At 44.7% G+C, this 16,499-nt stretch overlaps 1 protein-coding gene across 1 annotated transcript in view; it reads right to left on the bottom strand.

Moving 5' to 3' along the window:
- stk10 (serine/threonine kinase 10) overlaps positions 1-16,499 on the bottom strand; it is a 36,600-nt gene that overhangs the window by 9,593 nt on the left and 10,508 nt on the right. The window contains exons 2-8 of the mRNA XM_035624210.2: positions 16,282-16,446; positions 11,405-11,453; positions 10,568-10,717; positions 8,064-8,136; positions 5,919-6,113; positions 5,414-5,495; positions 1,462-1,596 (exon numbers count right to left, since the gene is read on the bottom strand). Of these exons, the coding sequence (XP_035480103.2) occupies positions 1,462-1,596; positions 5,414-5,495; positions 5,919-6,113; positions 8,064-8,136; positions 10,568-10,717; positions 11,405-11,453; positions 16,282-16,446 (849 nt within the window). The remainder of the gene's footprint in view (positions 1-1,461; positions 1,597-5,413; positions 5,496-5,918; positions 6,114-8,063; positions 8,137-10,567; positions 10,718-11,404; positions 11,454-16,281; positions 16,447-16,499) is intronic.

Genomic DNA, 16,499 nt, shown 5'->3' with positions numbered 1-16,499 from the left:
ATCCGACTATTTGTGGTCAGGTGCAGCCTCTCTGATGTCTCGGCAAACATTTCTGTCTGTCTGGCTCTCTATGATATAAAGGAAGACATAAAACTGTTGGGTAACTGCTTCGCTTGTTTTCAGGGCCTTATCACCATACGTGTCAAAATGCTGCGCCCGCAAATGTGGCCGTTCCGACACAAGCAGCCATTTATTGTAAAGGCCAACACTATGTTTACACAGCAACAGTTTCCATATTAACATTAATTTGACAATTTTTACCTATAAATAAACTGAAAAGACTAAAATAACGCAGTTGCAAAATTCTAAGTATAATTCTTTTTACAATAAATTTAACACCATCATTGTGTAGTAGGTTTCGTCTGGGAAAACTCTGAGTCTTGGTTGTAATAACCAGGAGGACGATAAACAGGAAAACCCGCAACGTTTAATTAACAAAAAAAAAGGAAGTGGCGAAACACCACAGCGCCAAACCGCGCAGCCCCGTTTTCAAACTGCACCGTCACAATGCTGGAGCCAATTTATTCATCTCAATAAATGCACCAACTTCCCTCCCTTTAAACTGTTGACATTAGGGCAGCAAGAGTGCAAACACTTCTTTCACGAGGAGAACAAAACACCCATGCTCAGCACATGTTCAACACTTCTGTCTCGTTACAGCTTCCTGTTGGCGTGAAGGACTTTCGTGAAGCATCCTCTACACTTGAGGGGGTCGCTGGTGTACAGGAAACCATCTGTTTTATATTCAAAGGGTCAGAGTTGAGCGGCAGAACAATGTGCAACTTTAAAATATTTTATTTCCAACAGGGGGTCCGTGATGTCACAGCGTTTCTATACGGCAGCAAATGTGGAATGCGAGCGCTTAAATTTAACCCACGTGTGGGTGTGGGCCAGTGCCAGTGTTCCGGTTTCTGTTCCTTTGTTTGTGCTGGAGGTCCGGAGGTAAATTGCACTCTCATGCCATGTTCACTTTCTAATTTTGTGCCCTCTGAGGATTCATGAAAGGCCTCTGGCAGGAAAGTCAACAGAGGAACGGCTCTTTCGAAAAAGCAAAGACTTGTGAGTTCTTAGGAACCCGGTGCGCATGCCTTTGTGTGAGTTCTGACTTAATTATATAGAATGGTGACATTAAAAAGGAAGACCTCTCTTTTTGTCTGTTTCAGCTGTGGACCACACAGCCTGAAGAAAAAAGTCAGAATGTTGTCAGGAAATGTCACTCGTATGTAAAATTTAGCTCAGTTGTTTGTTGTTGTTTTTTTTTTTTTTGTTTTATGGGATTTAGATCAAAGTCTGATCGCATGTGCACCTCTGACCTCACGGCTCAGAGCTACCAGACCTTTCAGAGGAGCTCCTGGACTGAACGTGAACACGGCCCATTCTACTTTTAGAAACAAACAAAGACAGAGCAGAAAATGAAGGGACAAAAGTGAGAAAAGGAAAAAAAAGATGTAGGTTTGGTACCGCAGTGAGCTCCATGGCGTCGTCCTCCTCTCCTTCCTCTCTATTGTCCTCGATTTCCTCCATGACCTCAGCCTTGGCCTCGGCCACCAGCTCCCGCAGCGGACGGTTCGACGTCACCGATCGCACAAACGGATGCTGTGGACACAAGAGACCTGGGTTTCAGTTCGAGCGTCGCATCTGACAGCACGAAGGAGTTCGTAAAGACCACCTTAAACATCCACTGCACAGCATTCAGTTGTTTTGTCGAAGACGGATGTCTAAAGAGTCTAAAGAGTCTTGACATGAAATCAATATTTGACCGTGAGATTATCACTGGAGGGGATACTGTAAGTAGACTCGAAACGACAAGGAAGCAGTAACATCTGATACATGTTTCTAATGACACACTAAATTACCTCTGAAATGATTAAACCCCCCCCCCCCCCAAAAAAAAAAGAATTAGATGTGAAAGCCAAAATCGGAGGTTCTAGTAAATTAAAAAAATATATATATATAGTTTAAAACATGCAAAAAAGGGATAAATAAAGTTACAGTGAAAAAGAAATGAATTGCAGTTAATTACATCCTTGTGGCCATGGGGCAGCAAGAGACAACAGACACACGAGGCGAAGCTACGGGAGACTTTCACTGCAGGGGAAACTGTACTCCCGGGCCACCTGCTGAGTCCTGGACAGCTACTACAAAAGCAGCTTTCCAACACCGCTCTCCCCCCCGTTCACGGCAAGACGATGCAACAATGCCGAATCCAACATCATGCGCAGACACTAGAAGCCCCGCATCTTTAGATCTACGATGTCTAAACAGAAATAAATGTGTGTTTACCACATTGCGAACGAGGCAATGAAAAGTTGAGTGGAAGGAGAATGGTAAGTTGAGTGCAGCAGGGACTAAAAAACGGACCAATCATCTATTATTCAGATGCTTTGCACTCCTGTGTAATTTAATTGGAACAGCTGACAAAGGGAAAAGGCCACAAGTGGTGCTGGACCATGAAGTGTGTATAAGTCAGTGTGCGTGTGTGTGTGTGTGTGTGTGTGTGTGTGTGTGTGTGTGTGTGCGTGCGTGCGCATGCGCAGCATTAAGGCTTCAGCTTTTACTTCTCCTTCTCCAGTGACAAACAACAGTCAGCTATTGCCTAACGAGTCAGGAAGTGTTATTGCCGAGTGTCGTGCAACCATTTATTAGACAACAGTGGAAACACAAATACGTGGATGACATTATAAAAGACAACCTTTTTATCTAAGTGCTATATATACAAAAAAATTGCTCACGGCAGATGTCCGATTGAAATCCAACATGTGGGGTGTCTTGTTTGTGGCTATTGGTGAGGGAGCCCTATTCTATGTAAAGGATCTGAATGTTCATTTATGCCGGACAATCTATTCTTCCACACAACTGTCAAACATTCACATTAAATAATATTGTGCCCTGTGCGTTTTTATATTAAGCAAGTGAAGGGAGTTACCCGGACACAGGGCACGAAAAAGAAAAACGTCATAGGATTGTAATTTAGAAGAACTCAAGCTCAGCAGCTGATGTGGATGACAGCCACACTGGTGTATTCGACACATGCTTGGTGTTTAGCTGAAATGACTTAGACGCCAACCGCCGCCCATCCCACTTCCTGAGTACGCGGCAACAGGCAGAGAGATTGTGAAGTTGACGCCATGCGAACCTTCCGAGTGGCACAAGGAAATGCTGCGACTTGCTGCGTCTCGTGTAATTGCCCTAATAATTCCAGAAAAATGTCTTTGTGATTTGTGATGCTTGGAAGCGGGTGTTTCAGCAGAGCTGGTACCGCAGTGGGTGGATGCGTTTTAGGGGCGGCGGCCAACTGAGTCCAGTTCTGCTACAGCTTACTTCCTGTTAAAAGGGTTTTTTCTCTTCACAGTCGCCATGTGCTTGCTCATTCTGGGAACTGTTTGTGTGTAATACTGTGATGTCTCGACCTCACTATGTGAAGTGCCTTGAGATGACGTGTTGAGATGAAAAAGTTCCTGTGCGTAAAAAGTCACCTTTTCCCCCCACTATCTCAACAACAAGGAAAATCTTCTGTCGTTATCGACAAATTATGAGGAGCGTTGTCCTTAGGTTTGTATCAAACAAAGTCTAAACAGAACCATTAGATGAGGAAAATACTCACGTAAAAATGACTTGACTGATTATTTGCTCAAATTCTGAGTTATTTTAAGCAAGTGGCATTACGGGGCTTTTTTCCCGCCACGATGCACATAATGATAACAGTAATGATATCCCCAGAAGGTATAAGTTAATAAAATGTGTGTGTTGAGATCTAACCCTTTAGCAAATTCAGAATTAAGCTCACGCAGGGTGAGGCTTTGGCTTGGACATGAAGTCGTGATGGTTATGGTTCAAGGCTGAGGAATGCATGATGTCAGTTATGGTTCCTCACAAGAGTAAATATCAATGTTGCAAAACCACAACAAAGTCCTGACTCAGAGATAAACCTTCCAAATACTCCTGTGGCAAAGCCACTAAACACACGGACACACTGTGTCTCCGCAGTGCTCAGAAACAGAAGGGCTTCCAATTTATTATGCATGAGGGGAAGCTGTGTAAAAAATCCAAACGATGAGCAACTGTGTGGGAGCAGAGGCTATATTCAGTATAATGACAACAAGTCATCCAGACGGCTTCCCGCCAGCCGCACAGCCCCAGTGACTGACACTGCGTCATGTTGTTTGGTATACATTCCTTACCACAGCGCTTGAGAAAAACAGAAGAAGGCGGACACAGGGAAAGATATTTAAAGATGATACAAACTAACACCAAATCCTTGATGTGAAAAATGTCATGATTCTCTGTATTTTCATGACATCTTTTTACACACAAACACACTCGCGGTGGCGATTCATTATCGTCTTCCTGTTCGCTTATGGCACCGCGTCTCTTTCGCACACACCGCGGTGAATAAATGCATCACAAAACATGTTGCATACACCGACGGTAACTTTCTGTAAACGGACATCATTCACCATTGCACCGTTATCTACAGCGAATACTATCTGACGGCCGTTAGGAGCAGCCGGCATGATAAACATCCAAAACTTCCAACACTCCACCAAAAAACGGACCGCGCCTGTCTACAACCCCCCCCCCCCAGGCCCCACCCAACTGGAGAACACATGCAGAATTCCCAAAGGGCCCGGGGTCTAGGATTTTCATCTCTGCCTCTCTCCAATTGGCCAGAGGTGGCAAGCTCGTGGTGAATCCAGGCGTGCCATTGGCCGAGAGTGGGAATGTAAATAGCTGGCATTCCCTCAGCTGTGGGATACAGACAGGAAACTGTGGCTCTGAATTTTAATAACCACTGCTCTCGTGCTTTAATCCACACCCTTTTTCTCTCTCTCTCTCTCTCTCTCTCTCATTCTTCTCTCTCAAGATTTTGGGATTTCGGAACAGTTGTTAAATCTCATCCTCAGATATTGTTTTTTTGTTGTTGTTTTTAAGCCAGAAGCACTGGCATCAGTGTCTCCTTTGCAAAATCCCCACCTAACATGCATGTAAATATTTGACTTGCCAGTGTTACCAGTTTAGGTGGATTTGCTGTTCCTGTAAAACACAGCAGGCTGTAATAGTGAGAGACAGGAGAGTCATCGTCTTTTGGGACTTTCTCCAAGTGTGCTTCACATGCTTCACTGCACCTTTTACAGCTTTTTTCTTAATGCCATCCAACTCCAACCCTGCTCCATTTCTTGCCCCCCTCCACACCTTCTATTCCTCTCCACTGCCCTCGAGGGGGCGGCGCTCACCTCCCCGGCATAGATCCATCCATCCGGGTCTTAAAATAGGAGATTAAAAGGCTCCGTATATATGTGTGTGTCGGTGCGAGATAAGGACGGAGCGAGGACAATGTTCCGTCGCATATCAAAGTTCAGCATTGTGTAAAATTCGCCGGCTCATAATTGCACACTGCGACAGAGGCCCCTACCTCCATGAGCTGTGCTGCGGTTGGACGAGTCTCCGGGTTTTTATCCAAAGCTTTCCTCAGGAAGTCTTTAAACTCCTGCGACCTTGAATATTAAGAAACAGTATTAAAATCCAAAAACAAGAGCGATGAAGACAGAGGGAGAGAGAGAGAGAGAGAGAGAGGGTGGGGAGGAATGAAGGGCTGCAACAAAACAAAACTTTCCCAGATATGTGACGTCGGCGCATGTGGATCATCCTCGTGCACAGCTGTGTTTTGTAAAGCAAAGCTGTCGGCGGTAGGGATGAGTCAGCGCCCCGTCCCCAGGTCTTCTTTTCAACACCTGACAACTTCACTTTTGCAGAACTAAATTTGCAGCTCTGGAAAAAGTTCAGACTCATGAACTTTATATGGAAAATGTTAGAGTTTTGCCGAGTTGTTGCTGTAGCTTTGGTAAGGGGCGACATATCTTTCACGTGTTATATGACACATTAATTGCAGAGCGGCTTAATTCAAATGCACCCTTTACCATTTGTGCGGCTGCTCCAGGGTCGGAGGCTCCGACTTGGCGATCTTCAGCAGCACCCTCATGGGGTTGAGCTCATGGTGTGGGGGTTCAATCTGGGCGAGCTCGATGAGAGTGATACCCAGAGACCAGGTGTCAGCCTTGTAGTCGTACGGAGCATCCTTCATCGTCTCACACATTACCACCTCTGGGGCCATCCTGAGGGAAAAAGACAAAACAATAGGTTAAACATCAATGAGGCCATTACAGTGTGTGTGTGTGTGACTCATTTTCAATTAAAAGTATCCAACACATTCATAATAGTTCTGCTTCAATGATACAACCTAGATGTAGAGTGGAAGGCTCAAGCCGCCAATCAGGTTCTCGAGATCAGGCATATATATGCCATAAATTATTGGATCCTTAAAATGTGCTACGAAGCAGGAACAGAACGAGCCAGGTACCTCAATATGTCAAGATTTTTAACTCTGATATCATGTTGTAAAAATTCCACAAATATCACAAAGAGACAAAGTCGTAACTGATGATGAGTGTGTTGACATAAGTGAGTGTTTCTGCTTTTTTAAATGGATTCATTATATTTACATTTTTGCACGTGTCAACATCAAGCGCGTTTCCAGTCGGCGCTCGTTTGCCCCACAAACTCTCTCTCAAGTCTAATTTGAGCGCTTCGCTTTACTCAAGTGCAAATAAAACAGATGTTTGCTCCGCCGTTTTTCTCGTTGACTCTGCTTATCAGCGCATTCAAGGGAAAGGTATACAGCAAAAGAACTGAACGGCCATATTCTTTTCAAGACTACTCATTGTTGTGCAACGGGGAGGGAGCAAGGCCTTGTTTTCCCCGAGCTGGGAGGGTATTCCCTGTTGGATGATGACCTGCTCTGGTCAATGGATAACTGACTGCGACCATATTCGCATAGGAGAGATGGAACAAGGTCCACCGTGGCAGACGTAAAAGAGGACATTTCCAACTTGTCCGGGTAAAGAGGAGACGACTGCACTGTTGTGACAACAGTGGAGGATTAAAGCACAGAGTTCTGGGTGAAGCGTGTATACATAACATCATGCTTCCGCAACGAGGAAGATTCCACCGCTTACATGATTGTTGATATGGCTCGGTTAGAGATTTTGCCATATGGTCAATCTCAGGGTAAATGGGGCTCCCCTTAATGGTGATCTGATAAGGGTCCTCTTCTTCTTGTTCTTCTTCTTGTACTTTAACGCCAAGAGGCACCTTGCATTTAAGGTGCATTGGCCGCCACCCGGCCATACTGGAGTATAGGCCAGAGCTCAAAGAGAAAACCCTAGTTTCTTTCAAAAACTCAAACAAGGATCTTTGCCTTCCCTCCTCAACGCTGGACAAAATTCCTCAAGATTCAAAACTCCGCCCGACATTCCTTCTTCAGCGTTTCTCTTCTAGTTGTTTAACTTCTGACAGTGACAAATGACACGCTCAACACTTTTACTTCCACCCCACACTCACACAGCCCTGACGGATGCTTTCCCATTAAATGCGTCGTCTTATTTAACCCCGCGTGCCCTGTCCTCGGTCTTGAAAATGATTTGTTGCTCTCTGGAATTTCCCCCTGTGACTATCATCCCTCCCACTTTAAGTCTTAATTCTGCATAGATGACATCCTTTGTTTCCCTCGTCCCAACGTTTCTGCCGGACCATCGAGATGTCACTCCGTATTAATGCATTAGCCTCAGCCCTGCTAAAAGCTCCATCCACCGTTCTGTCTCGTTTCAGAGCCCGTTTGGCTCAAGATTTCTCCATTTCCTTCCCTTTCGATGCCGCTGTGGGATCCAACCTGACGTCTGTCTCTGGGTGATGCAGTCTGTGTAACGTTTCATGCATTTTATGTAGCACATATTTATGGCCTGATTTGAGACGACAGGGATTGCAACGATAACAACACTGCCAATGAATCTCAGCTTGTTCTGTTCTATCCACTGCAGTGCCATTATAACAAATACCATCACAGCTGTATGTGCTGCCAAAGGATCTGATGTTCTTCCCTTTATGCTGATATGTAACATGGGACAAAATCCAGTTCTTCCATTCCCCAGCTTGTTTGGACCATCTCTATAAATTTGGAATAAACGTTCCTGTACAGTTCTTAGTGTTTTCATGTATATCTTACTCACCAGTATGGTGTTCCGATGAAAGAATCTCTTCTTTGTAGGGTTTTGGTGTTTTTTGCAGACACACCAAAATCCGCTAGAAGAGGAGAGACGGAAGACAGATGATGTGACATACTGTGTGTCGAAAGACTTTCGAAAGGCCCCGTTTCATAGACAAATTGGATGTAGGTTGTAAAGCGTTCAGGAAATTGCGATGGGCAGAGACACAAAGCCGGAATCACCGTGTCCCAAAACAAGCTACCGCCTATTCTCTGTCAGGACCTTCCGGTTACAGGAGTGTTTTCACTTTGGCTGAATACGTTTTTTCTATGTTAGTGAGAAGAGCCAGGAAGTGTCTGGCAGAGGCCCCTAAGATTTTAGTCACAAGGAAGCAAGTCTGTCGTGGTTTTGCGACTACAAATCAAATACCCTCGACTTCCCAGTCAAACATATAATTTGGTCTGAAGCTTTGCACAGAGGGTTTTTACTTTTTACAATGACAAAAACAGCAACACTACAGCTTTTAGATACACTAAATAAGAGTTTACGCATTAACAAGTCATACCGGAGGGGGTTCAAACCTTCTTCTAAAGACGATGCACCCCTGCATCTGCTCTAAAATATGCTGAATCACTGGGTTTAACCTGCATTAAGTTCCCTTAAAAACAAATCAAACATCAAGGCTGTGTTTCTCAAGGAGCACGGTCGTGATTCGATGCAATTCATTCTGTGCTACAAACCAAAAAGGAACTGACTGACAATTGAAGATGTTTTAGTGGGGAAACCACTAAACAGATTGAGGAACAGAAACATATTTACGAGCGTTGTTGCCCGTTCTACACTGATCCGCCTTTGTTATTGATCATTGCCTTGATGAAGCAGCAGGATGGAGGAACAGGGTTGGGAATAAAATAAACAAAAACTTTGACATTTTGTTTCCTCGACATGTATGCAGCATCTCAACTGGTCACATTCCTGAACACACTGTACGTAGAGATCAACAGTCCCTGAAGAGTTTTATAAACATGAACCAAAAGGGTTTACAGCAAACTGTGCTGCACGGAGGAACATAATGTTCAATGCCGTGTATCGCAGGCAGAGAGGATGCATAGCGCAACGAGTGACCTCGGAGACGGTTAATTGCTCCCTTGTTTGAATTAACATGTAGTTAGAGGAGTTTGGAGACTTCAAATGAGTCGGTGTCTTGACTAAATGAGTTTAAAAAGGCAACTCCCAGTGATTATATCTAGTTGTGGTGTCTTGGGGAGAATGCACAGCAGTGGAAAAGGACTTGAACAGGAAATACAAGTTCAGCTCAGGAAGCACAGTGGCTGACAAATTGTGACGGTTGATGAAAAAACCATGGACCAATATACCAATAACACAAATTAAATCAAAGTGCAGCCATTACCACAATGAATCAAAACCAAATGAAAGGCTCTATGCAGCTTCTTTACTCCGTGTTTTTGGTATGTTGGTCATGACCGAGCACAAAATGAGGAGCCAAGGAGACTAAAGAAAGTAAAACATCATATACACGTGTGGTACGTTTAAGGATCCAAGTGTCAGGCAGCATTTTAGACAACTGGGTACTTCCTTGAAAGACCCTTATATAAGGCACTGTGAAAAGATATTAAGACACCTTTTTTTTGCCTTTTCTGGAAAGCTGCACTTTAATCCAAACCATACTGACCGTTGGGATGGAGCCACAACTTCAGCTGTGCGATGCGAAGAATGTGGAGAACTCTTCCAAAAAAAGGCCAATGAGGGAAAATATGCTAAACTTCTCAGAATGCTGTTTTCCCACACAATGCTCACTTATGATGCCCTGACAGCGCCACAGGGGGCTTGCAGGGCCTCTAGCTCTGTGTGTGTGTGTGTGTGTGTGTGTGTGTGTGTGTGTGTTGTGTGTGTGTGTGTTGTGTGTTTATTTGTGTGCGTGTGTGTTGTGTGTTTATTTGTGTGTGTGTGTGTGTGTGTGTGTGTGCGTGTGTGTGTAAGCCAAAGAAACAACAGACTAGGTCGAGAGATAACCTGCAATCTGCAGAGAGAATGTGGGGTTTATCTGTGAATTTGTTCCACTTGCATCATTTTGGCAGTGGAGCGGTTTTCCCAGTGAATGATGGGATGTAATGCGGCGGGACAGAGACAGATAACTGCAGGCCTGGCAAATGTGGTCCAAATCCAACCAGCAAGATTCAAATGCGTTTATAGGTTTTTCACTCTCTCTTCCATCTACATATATTTTTTTCTAACGGTATATTTGTGGATATACAGTAACAAAGTCAATAGGCCAAACCTTTGAATCGTTGAAAGGTAAAACACTATAAATGCATGTTGAGGAGCCAATTACATTATGTTAACCACCAGTCATGAGCCCTAGAAACTTCGATTACCTTCTAAACACACAGTTTTGTATTTTTCTGACTTTATGCAGCAACTGATACATAAATTTATTAGTTAAATGTCACTATCATGAAACAAGAAATACCTTAACGCAAAAAAAAATTAAAAAGGGAAAACCTCACCAAGCTTGATGTCCCCGTCCAGCATGAGGAGGATGTTACCGGCCTTCAGGTCTCTGTGGATGATCTTCATGCTGTGGAGGTAGACCAGAGCCTCCAGCATCTGGCGACACACCACCTTAATCTGTGGCTCCGTCAGCCCACGATCCAACTCTGGTAGGGGACGGGGGGAAGCGCAGGACGGAGGCAGGCGACAGGGACGTGAGATGCAGGGGAGGGAGAGAAGGGGTCAGAACGAGATCCTGATGGAAGCAAGAGCGGCTTCGAAAAAAAGCAGCTACGCACACCTTGCACATTCCATAGTTTTGCTCACGGCAAAAGTAACTCAAGTGTGTGAACCCCACGGGAGAAAACAGAAAAGGGTTCAACCTGAGAGGACATCAATCAAATCTCTCAGTTAGTGTTGCTGGATAAGTAATCCCAGATCAAGAAAGGGTTTCACACATATCCAACTTAGTCCTGCCCTGCAGGCCTTATTCTGTGGTGTCTGTGTTTGGTTAGCTACAGAGGGGACACAGACGAGTTATGGGGATGTGGATTACCCAGTGAAAACAGACCAGGGGGATTTCCCACACAGGAAGACTCCGGTCCACCATGTGGAGCTTGAACGTTTTCAAGGCCTGTCTGGCTGGTGAAGCTGCAGTGCAGCGCCCATGGCCGTAGCTGACTAACAGTACTGAGAAAGTGCTATAAATGAATCAAAATAGCACTGACGGCACATCTTTGACCTATTATGTCTCCATGTTGCCTCAAGGTCAGAGCAGTGGTGCAGGTGACGGGGAGGACGAAGGAGTGCTTATATATGAGGAGAGAGAGCGAGAGAGAGAAAGAGAGACCTACCTAGCATTGTGGCATCCACAGCACCTCCAGGGCAGAACTCGATCATGATCTGGGAAAAGAGGGGGGGGGGGGAGACTGAGTGAAATTGGCGACAGGAAAGACCGGTCCCTTTTTACATCAGAAGCATTATGAAAAATGATCAAATCCATACTTTTACGTACAAGCAAACTCTTTGTCTTTTGAAATACTGTAAATGAACTTTACCAATATAGTAAATAAAAAACTAATACTTTCCTGGAGCATCTGTTTATACGCTAAACACATGAGAGTTAAGTTTTTGTTTTTTTTTACACTTGATGCATTAAAGTGGAAAAATCTATTTTTGTCAATGGCCGTTTGTTTTTAATGTTATTAATGTGTTTGCTGCCTGCGCTGCTGCATGCTAGAGCATCGCTGCCCGGGGAGCTCCCCCTACTCTGCATTAGTCTACATCAAACTTAGATTAAGAACTAAAATACAGACACAATCAAGCTGCGCGCACACACACACACACACACACACACACACACACACACACACACACACACACACACACACACACACACACACACACACACACACACACACACACACACACACACACACACACACACACACACACACACACACACACACACACACACACACACACACACCCCCCTCCTTTCCTATGTTCAGAGCACACACTCCGTAAATGGCATCTTGTTGGCGAACAGCAACTCCCAATAATCCCTTTTCATTTTCTCTCTCCTTAAATAGTCAGTCTCTCTCTCTTTCTCTCACACACACAAATCTACATTTTTCATTCAGGTAAAGTGGGATCAATTTAAAAAAACAAACTGACATGATTTCATAATAATCCTGTGCAGAGCTCTTGAGGCCTGTTACGAGCGCCTCATGCACAATACATAAATGCAGCATTGCCGGACATAAACTTGTTTAATTTTTAAGATCCATTGATTCCAAATGGTCATGGGTCAATAGGTGGTGTGTGCAGCATGCCTTCTGTGTGATCTCATGCTTGCTAATGAGCAACAACAACCTGGTACTGGACAGGGCGTGGAGTCCAGACAAAGCCATACCGAGGAATTACAAGAACAAAAAGGCACACACACGACGGCAGGCACGGATCAATGCAAGAATCTACGAATACCTCCGTGCACACGCAGTCACAGGGAGACATACGCACGGACACTTTGTTTCACCTGGAGCTGCATGACAAGATTGACATTCCTCATTTTCTGGTTTTCCACAACGTTCTTTTGTCAAGTTTGGATTGACAAACCCAAATAGTTTGGGGTATTTGTCATGAGCCATCAAGGATGTTTCACTCATATCTCATCTTAAATGACAGACGGTGGAAAGACACGCTCCACTGCTTCCAGAAATACTGTGCATTCTCAATGAAGTGCAAGTGTAATTAAGTTTTTAACACTCAAAACGTCTCCTCGTCTGATTTATCAGGCCAATTAGGAACAAGAAATTGCAGTAAGAGGTTTGAGGTCGTTTACCACATCTCCAAGAAAAAGTTTGTCCTGACCAGAAAGCAGACAAGGAAAACGTCTGCTCACTATGCATCATCAATAAAATATCAGATTAAAGGTAAAGTTAAAAAAAATTCATATTTATTAGAGATGTTTGAAATGTAGATTGCATTTATTCATACTGATAAGGCAACCTCCATTTATGTATTTTCTCTAACACCGTAGAGGGAGGTTTATGGTACGTTTCAGTACAAACCACTTCCCTATTCCTGCTCACCACTAACCAAGCATGTCTTCTCTCTTTTCCCTGTTTCGAAAACACCCTCCTCCTATCTGTTCTGCGGTGTATCCATATGTGACCCTACTGCCACAGGCATGTGGTTTGAGATTTCGTCAGTGACTCATTCGCCCTCCCTGCCAGAGAGAAGTCTAGGTGACATGTTGTACCGTAGTGAAAAATGTGTCTCGACTGGTCAAGCTGGTTTCATAGCATACCCACTGTGGGCTGAACATACACGCAGACGAGTTGTCTCCATCACACACGGGAGAAAGACGCAAAAATGCGAACGTACAGCCTGTATATCATACACCACTTGTTTGGAGACGCCATTTTTTCAGTTTCAACAGAAACTATCTCCTGACTCGTCGTAGGTACTCTCATGGGATGAGTCGGATTTGAGAGAATTACTAATCCGAGCCAGGTTGGTGTGGTGCATCTCATGAATCTCATCCCATAAAAGACACAATCACCATTTTATTTCCTTTCGAGCCAAGCTGGATCAACTTAGACCCAGTCTACAAAATCACGCTGACGCTGCACAGTTCCTCTGTACTTTCACAATGATTTGGCTCATTTCGTCAGAGCACCTAAGAAGAATGTGAAACGGCCGCTTGCCAACAAAGACCTGCGCCGAGACTGAATCAGATAACCAAATGAAACCCCTTCACAAGCATGAATCACACAGACACGCTCCTGCTCTCTGCCGCTCAATGAACATGACTAATGCTGCCGCGATCCGTGTTTCCTCTGAGGTGTATGCGAGGTGGTGCGCACAAAGAGAGTCATCAAATGTCTCCTAGCAACCGTAGACAGGGGCATCAGGTAGACCTCACTGTATGCAAATAGTGGCAATATATAATAAAGAAGAATGTACTAGTCATCTCTGTGTCGGGACCAGCATGGCTTTATAACAAGAGCCCAACACCTTATCCCATCAAAAGACATCGCTCCAATGAAATACTGCTGAGAGCTGAGAATGGAGGTGAAATTCTATTCTTCACCTCTGTAGTACTGGTGTGGCAGCATACATTGGATTAAACTTTCTGCACGACTAGGTCTAACTATTGTCATTTATGTTCTCCTATAGTTTACGGTCCTCCTCTCTTCCGTCTTCCTCCATTCGTTCCTCTCAGTGTGCTGATGTCAGCGGTTCCCATCCCCATGTTAAAGGCCCTCGTTTTCTCACGCTGCAGGCCTTGCTGACTCACTAGCCTTAAGACCAGATTGTTCCTGACAGGGAACAAACAGCCCTTCTCTCTCTCTCTCTCTCTCTCTCTCTCTCTCTCTCTGCTTCTTCCTCTATCCCTGTCTCCTACTCAGTAGAAAGCAGAACGGGTGGGTCGCCCCTGCCTATAGTCCACCCAACCAGAGGTTACCGAGGCCTGACCGCCAAACCACTGGGCAACCAACTGTTAAGGCTGTAAGGAATGGCGCGCGCACACTGGGGCAGTATCGACGCTTATACGTCCATTTTGGCTCCAAGTTTCTACAATAATCCAGAAAAGATTGAGAATAAATGTTAGAAATCACCTTAGTATGCTCACCTTGTAAGTGAGATTGCTGGAACAAAGCTGAAACTCTAAAGCCACACATGCAAGCACATGTTTGCAGGCGCGCGCACACACACACGCACGGCATATTGTTTGAATGCTCAAGGATGTTTGTACATTGAACTTATCAGCACAAACTAACAGTCTCACAAGTCCAGCTCTGACTGACGAGGGACGTTCACCTTTCACGCTCAGGAATTCCAACTATGGCCAACGCAACCACGAACGGCTCTGTAGGGCTGTCACACAGCTGTGTGTGTGTGTGTGTGTGTGTGTGTGTGTGTGTGTGTGTGTGTGTGTGTGTGTGTGTGTGTGTGTGTGTGTGTGTGTGTGTGTGTGTGTGTGTGTGTGCATATAAATACATGCATATGATCCTCTACCTCATTGTTCAGTGTGTCAGAGCTGTGATAAATTGCCACTAATGCAAACAAATATCTTTCTGCCAACATTTCATGGGCGAAAGACAGGGTGGCTTTTGTGTTGAAGCAGTCACGGTGAATGTAATGTGGTTGGCAATGACTGCAATCTGTCAACAAAAAGATGATGTCAGTGAATCACTGAACTTTTGGAAATAGGAACAAGAATGAGCATCTGCAGTGAGGAGGATGAAGAGTTGCAGGCACCCCGAGCAAGTTGAGCAACTCGCCGTTACCACGGCAACTACACGTGTCATCCACTAAACCAGGGTTGTGATCTCAAGGATGACTTTAACGACGCACTTAACGATCACTCCCGTTTTAATAGCTGAACATAGAAGAACAGCTGACTGGATTCACTGTTTCTTAAATGGATCGCTGTGTATGAAACATAAATGTGTTCCAGTTTATCGTAACATCATAAGCAGAGTTTAAAGAGAGACTTTAAATCTTCAATCTTAACGCTGCCTCGTACTTCTTCACATGGTGGAGGTTGTGCCTCAGCGTGAGGTCACTAGTATTTGTCTTGGCCAGAAAGACTGGGCGATTACAGAGGGAGTTGAAAAGTTTACACTTGACCCACTGAGAGAGCACGGAGAGGAAAAATAACTGGAGAGCAGAAATCACTGAACTGAAATAGATTTTCATTTCTGCAGTAACATCGGGGGTGAGGATTGGGTGGACTCTGCTGCATCGTGTCACCCCTGCGAGTCTCCTGGCGTTTATGCAATCGACTTTTCGCATCTCTATTTTCCAACAGAGCTTTCATATGTCGACGAAAGCCACCTCTCAGGATATTTTGAAAAAAGATTAAACAGTTTGTTTTGCCACTTCCCCGCTGGTCGCTCAAGTTCGTCTGCCGTGGATCTGTTTGGCGAAGTTGCAAAGAAAACGCGTGTGCGTGGACACAGAAAACAATACATCGTGTGAGGACGGTGACAGCGTGGACAGAAGATAACTCTGTACACTATGCACCAGTCCAGTGCGACAGCAGCCCCAGATAACTGTGCTACCATGCGGCAGCATAGAGTATGTACATTTCAATAAACTGTTTTGTCTTTCTTCAAACAGTGATTTGGCCATTTAATTCTTTCACAGCAGTGTTCAGTAAAGAGAAGAGTTGACAGGTCTGTTGTTAACGGCTGAAGCTGATGCCCGTGTTACCTACCCACAGTTTGTTGTCATGGTAAAACGCGTCCAGAAGCTTGACAATGTAGCGGTGGTCACATTTGGCCAGGATGTCGATCTCGACTATGTAGTCCTCCAACTCCTCCTCGCATTTTGTCTCGATCACTTTGGCTGCGGCGAGAGCGTCCGTCTCCTTGTTCCTGGCCTGGACGACAAGAGGAAATAGAAAGATAAATCCAACATGCATGAGTAATGGCA

Source organism: Scophthalmus maximus, chromosome 2, assembly GCF_022379125.1.
Source record: "Scophthalmus maximus strain ysfricsl-2021 chromosome 2, ASM2237912v1, whole genome shotgun sequence".
Taxonomy (NCBI): domain Eukaryota; kingdom Metazoa; phylum Chordata; class Actinopteri; order Pleuronectiformes; family Scophthalmidae; genus Scophthalmus; species Scophthalmus maximus.
Note: the sequence above shows the minus strand (reverse complement) of the source record. Positions and strands in the feature narration are given on the sequence as shown.